This window comes from Morone saxatilis, unplaced genomic scaffold (genome assembly GCF_004916995.1).
Source record: "Morone saxatilis isolate NCDOM2014 unplaced genomic scaffold, NCSU_SB_2.0 Contig9, whole genome shotgun sequence".
NCBI classification, from domain to species: domain Eukaryota; kingdom Metazoa; phylum Chordata; class Actinopteri; family Moronidae; genus Morone; species Morone saxatilis.
Window position 1 is genome coordinate 220,483 of NW_023340268.1, and position 5,810 is coordinate 226,292.

General features: G+C 45.9%; 1 protein-coding gene across 1 annotated transcript; it reads right to left on the reverse strand.

Moving 5' to 3' along the window:
* Positions 1-2,679: 2,679 nt before the first annotated feature.
* On the reverse strand, positions 2,680-4,859 carry LOC118343110 (regulating synaptic membrane exocytosis protein 2-like). The gene is made up of 5 exons (XM_035681864.1): positions 4,797-4,859; positions 4,664-4,740; positions 3,502-3,682; positions 3,135-3,369; positions 2,680-3,020 (listed from the first exon to the last, which is right to left on the reverse strand). Exons 1-5 carry the CDS (start codon positions 4,857-4,859, stop codon positions 2,680-2,682), a joined length of 897 nt encoding a protein of 298 aa, XP_035537757.1.
* Positions 4,860-5,810: the final 951 nt, after the last annotated feature.

A 5,810-nucleotide genomic window follows, 5' to 3' on the forward strand; every position in this document is an offset into this window, starting at 1 on the left:
GAGAACCCTGAAAAGAAGAAACACGAAGAAACCCACCTTTTTTGTGAATCTTTCAGTTATTCATCAGTTATTTTAGTGAACACATAAAGATCTGAAAGGTTCTCTCATTGTTCTCTCTGCATGTTAAAGTCCAAACCCTCCCATGAGAAGGTTCTGAAACAACACCACACACTACAGCACACACACCTGCCTGTACTCCCAACAGGTCTGTATCGACAAATGATGGACGAAGATGAAGAAGAAGAGAGGAGGAAGGCAGAGGCAGGCAGGAGGAGGAGGAGGAGGAGAATTCAGCAGAGGAAGTGAAGGAAGATGAAGAGGAGGGGGTGATCCTGCAGCTCCTCTCTCCTCCTCCTCACTATTTCTGTGGGTGTTTGCTGCCGTGAGCTCTGCCTGTAGGCTGCAGAGCAGTTCATGCCTGTCTGTAATGAGATTAACTAAACACTGAAACCATCTTCCTCTCTCACTGTTAGCCTGATGTTAGCACAATGCTAGCCTGTTATAAGCTTGTGGAAAGTTAGCGTCCTTCTTACTGCAGATGCTGCTGGTAGATAGCCTGTTGTTAGCCTGGTATTAGCATGTTATTAACCTTTTGTTAACTTGTGGAGAGTTAGCTTCCTTCTTACAGCAGACCCTGCTGGTAGTTAACCTATTGCTTATTATTCTGTTGATTGCCTGTTTTTACCCTATTATAAGGTTGTTATTAGCCCGTTATTAGATTGTTGGTACCCTGTTATAAACCTGTTGTTACCCTGTTATTAGCCTGTTGTTACACTGTAAATCTGTTATTGTCCTGTTGTCAGCCTCAGGTGCAAACAGTTAGTTTGGAGGTCTAACAGTGATCTGGTTGGTCACTGGATGCTGGTGGGGGTTGCTGAGTCGTTTGCAACATTTCAGCCTTGATCCCGTCCGCCTCCTCCTCCAAGCTTTCCCCCAGATGAGAGTGCCAAAATCCAGCAAAAACCAAGAAATCAAGGAGTTTACCAGGAAATCACCAGACCTCATGCAGGCGGAGGATCCAGCAGTTGCGGTGATGCATTGTGTTGCACAGTTGCGTTGCCTCCTGCAGTCTCTGTGTCTATTCTTGCGTGACTCCTGAGGCAGGCTGGGTAATCCACACTCTCCTCCTTTAATCCAATTGAACAGTGGAGTGATTCAGTGCAGAAGGTGCAGTCCTGTTCTAACCTGAATCTGATTATCAGACTGGTTTGTCAGGAGCCTCCAGGGGTCTCCTGGCCAGTCAGGTTTGAAGATCTGTAGAATGTTTCCCTGGTTCTTGTTAGTCTCCACGTGTTTTCAGGATGGCAGCAGCAGAGACTCTGAGCTTCTCTTTCAACCTTCAGACCTGAGAGGAGGAGCCAAGAACACTCTGAGCCAATCAGAGCTCATAATCTCTGACCAGGTGATTTCTGACCCAATGACAAGCAACCAGCAGATTAACTCGTCAGCATGACGCCTGACTTCCTGAGAGATAACCTGCAGCAACTTCAGCATGTTCAACAACTGAATCCAGCAACTGCAACACGTTCAGCAACTGCAACACTTTCAACTGCAACATGTTATACTGCAACACATTATACTGCAATGTGTTCAGCAACTGCAACTACTTCAGCAACTGCAACAAGTTCAGCAAGTGTAACACGTTCAACTGCAACACGTTCAACAACTGCAACACGTTCAGCAACTGCAACACATTCAGCAACTGCAACACGTTCAACTGCAACACATTCAGCAACTAAAACACGTTCAACAACTGCAACACGTTCTGCAACTACTTCAGCAACTGCAACAAGTTCAGCAAGTGTAACACGTTCAACTGCAACACGTTCAACTGCAACACGTTCAGCAACTGCAACACGTTCAGCAACTGCAACATATTTAGCAACTAAAACACGTTCAACAACTGCAACACGTTCAGCAACTAAAACACGTTCAACAACTGCAACATGTTCAACAACTGCAACACGTTCCACAACTGCAACACATTCCACAACTTTATTGATCTGTAGTGGAACCCTACAGCAGTATGAGAACCATATGGGCAGAGGAGAAGAGGAGAACCTGAGGGAACATCGAAGGAACCCTATCAACGAGAGATTGAGAACCATGTAGACCATGAGTTGAATCTTTTGGAATGGTAGTGGAGTTTGATGTGACAGCATAAGAAACCCACATAATTTAAGGAGAACCCTAGAGAATAGAGAAACATAGAGAGTAGATGTGGAACCCTATAGAACAGTGACAGCACCCCAGGGAAGAGCAAAGAAACCACTATTAGAACCATCCAGAACATGAAAGATAGAACCCTACAGAACCATAGAAGAGCCCTGTAAAAACAGAACCCAACAGAGCTGTGAGTGTGTTTGGTTTTCAGTGTTCTAGCAGGAACCCTGTGCTGTGTGCTAGAGGAGGTGTTCAGTGTGGAACACACAGTTTATCTGTAAGAAGATTATCACACTGAGCTAATTACTGTCGGAGAGAGAGTACACAAAGTCAGTGTCTCTCTCTCACTTTCACTTTGTCCTCTCAAACAGACTCTAGAACTTAGAACTTTCAGAACCTTTAACATTCTCTTTAATGTGAGATCACGTTAGCTTCCCCTGCTAACCTCATCCTATCCTAATCCCTCTACACACTCTCTCATTTATTATGACATGTAGCCACCTAGTCTCATGTAGCTTACATTAGCATGTAGCCACCTAGCCTCATGTGGCTAACATTAGCATGTAGCAACTCACTGTCGGGCTCGTCACAGCTGGTGTAGTCAGGTGTGGTCGCTAGCTCCTCTTCCGAGCTGCTGAAGCTACCAATCACATGCATCTTGGTCATCCGCCGCGCCCTCTGTGCTGCACTCTCATACGCTGGCTTCCTCTTGAGGGCGGAGCTTGGGTCCAGGTGTTGCTGAGGTAACGGGCTGCGGCGCGGAGACGTGGGGCTGACATGATTGACTACCCGGTCCACAGAGAACGACCTTTGACCTCCAGAGCCGACCAATCCCTGAACCCGATTCTGACGGACAGCTGAGAGTGAAATAGCAAGTCAGACTGGGTGCCCTCAAGCAAGGCAGGTTGATGGTTCTATTCTCTGTAAAAAAGCAAGGCACTAACAGGTTGGTGGTTCTAATCCCTTTATACCTGTATGTCTCAAAGTCAGTTGGTCGGGCTCAGAGGTTGCCAGGGAGACGTCGCTGTGGCGGCGTTGGTGGCGGACCCTGCCAACCTGAGCCAACATCCTCATAGCCTCCTCGCTCGGCTGCGGCTTTACTGGGTAACGAGCCAGGTTCGGGTCACTACGGTAACGAGCCTGAAACTCCTCCTCCTGCCGCCGCTGTCGCTCGCGCTCATCCTGAACCTGGTCCAGAGGGTGGTCCTGAACCAGGAAAGGCGACAAAAATCAGAGTAAACTCCAGTTAGCCCCTCCTACAGGCTGCAATCAGAACAACATTCTGATGAAAATACAGGAAGTACAATAAACATTTATTAAACAATTGTCCTATCAGACCTGTGAGTGCCAGCGACCTCGTCCGTCTCTGATTGGTCGCCTTCGGCCTCGCAGCTCCTCCTCTCCATTGCCATGCCAACCGTGTGGCGAGCGAGTGCGGCGGTCCGGACCGTGATCAGAGGGTGAGTGAGGCATCCTCCCTCCCCCACCATCGTAATACGACCCCGAGGGGCTGGGCTTCCTGTTAATCACACAGAATGGACCAATCAGAGTGGAGAGGGAGGAGTCCACATTAAAGGCAGAAACCTGGTTCTACAGAACCTTCAGCTCCACATTAGTAACTGTGTGTGTTAGCCTGTGTGTGTTGGCCTGTGTGTGTTGGCCTGTGTGTGTTAGCCTGTGTGTGTTAGCTGTTATAGTTACTTTAGTAATTACTGTAGTAATCACGCCCTTAAAAATAATAAAAAGTTGGGCGCCCGGTTAGCTCAGTCGGTAGAGCTGGCGACCCACATATGGAGTTGCTGCAGCAGCCTGGGTTCGAATCCGACCTGCAGCCCTTTGCTGCGTGTCATCCCCTCTCTCTGCCCCCCTTTCCTGTCTGTCTTCAGCTGTCACTATCATAAAGGAGAGAAATACACTTTTCAAAAAATAGAGCAGGTCTAGACCGAACTCCTTTTAACATTTATCAGAGACCCAACAGTACCTACCATGAGCAAGACCTTTGGCGACAAGGGCCAAGGAAAAACCTGCCTTTAACAGGCAGAAACCTAGGACAGAGAAGAGAGAGAGATGGAGAGAGAGAGAGAGACAGGTGCACAGCAAACACAGTAGCAACAACTACACTAATAGTGTGACTGATGATGATGATCAATGAAGAAGATATGATGATGACAGCAACGATGGGGGACCAATGAGCAGTGACAATAGTAATAAAGTAACTGTAGTAATAATAATTAATAATCATAATAAAATAATAAAAATAATATCAGTGATATTATCCAATGGCAGGTCAAGCCAGGACCATGGCAGGAGGCCTCCCACCAAGGATCTCATGTAGAACCTGCGAGAGATAATTTAGATTATTGGCCAGTAATATCAGTGTTGATAATCAGATTATGATCAGTAATGTCTGTGTTGATTTTCAGGTCATGTGGGTGTGTAACGTCTGCAGGAAGAAGCAGGAGATTCTCACCCGCTCAGTGGGAGTTTACTCCAAACCTACCTGCTATCGGTCAACCATGGGGTTCCATACCCTGCCAACGCAGGGGCTGCCGGGGCCCCACAGAGCTCACAGAGCTTCTGAAGCAAGGAGTCCGCCGAGCGGTCATGTAGAATCCCGATTAGAGCGTTCTTACCGGTTTATGTTCCAGAGCTTTGATGCCCACATCGCATGGGTCCTTGATCAGCAGTGTTGTCATGGAAGATCACAGTGACGTAAAATGACACATTCTGGTCATGTGATGACAGGTAGACCGATCTCCATGACAACTGAAGAAAAGGTTGTTGGTTGAAAGTTTCAGAAGTAAAGTTGGAGTTTTATTTTATGTGTGAGGTTCAGAGTCGACAGAAAAACGAGAAACAAACAATGGGTCTGGTCCTGATGGTCCTGTCCTGATGCCAACCAATTTTCTATCTGCTGAATCCTGTATGATTAAACCTCCTAAAGTCGTTTAAGTCAAGACTGTTAATTAGATTAAAATTAGTTTGTGTTTGTTTTTAATTACTGTCTGTCTGTTGTGGAGCCCCCCCCCCCCCACAAACTACCCCCTTGCTGTAATCAGATTAACAGATTTAATAATACTGCAGCCAGAGAGGATTACTGCTAAAACAGCATCACCGCTAAACACACAGGCTAACAAATTACAGGCAATGCATACACAAAGCTAACATGCACACAGGATACACATATATGGGGGGGGGGCAGTGATGTCATTGAGGGGGAGGGGGGTTTGAAGCTAACAGTGGGCGGAGTTTTCAGTTATGATCCAGATTCCCATTATAAATCTGCTGTGTGTGTGTGTGTGTGTGTGTGTGTGTCGTTGTGAAGCTTCAAACAGCCGACAGACAAACTGTAAAAACTCCTTCATATTATACTAATAATTATATTCATTGATTATCAGTTTGTTTATTGTGGTGATGCTGCACAGGCTCAATGTCCTCTGAAGGAACATTTAGTCAACCTGAAACAAACTGTGGATCGATTAAATTAATGATGCATAAAGACAAAGTATGTAAAGTCAACTTACAGTGATATTAATAATCATAATGTAATGTTTCTGCCTAAAGTAACTTAAGTACAAGTTACCTTTTAATAATATATATATATATATTTTTTTTTTATGTTTGTTTTTTTTTGGGCCCTTTTCATG

Coding starts and splice junctions, on each gene's coding strand:
- LOC118343110 (XM_035681864.1), bottom strand. CDS start 4,859: ATGACAACACTGCTGATCAAGGACCCATGCGATGTGGGCATCAAAGCT. Junction 3,683..4,663: donor CCATGGTTGACCGATAGCAG/GTAGGTTTGGAG, acceptor TGTGATTAACAG/GAAGCCCAGCCCCTCGGGGT. Junction 3,021..3,134: donor ACTGACTTTGAGACATACAG/GTATAAAGGGAT, acceptor TTTCACTCTCAG/CTGTCCGTCAGAATCGGGTT.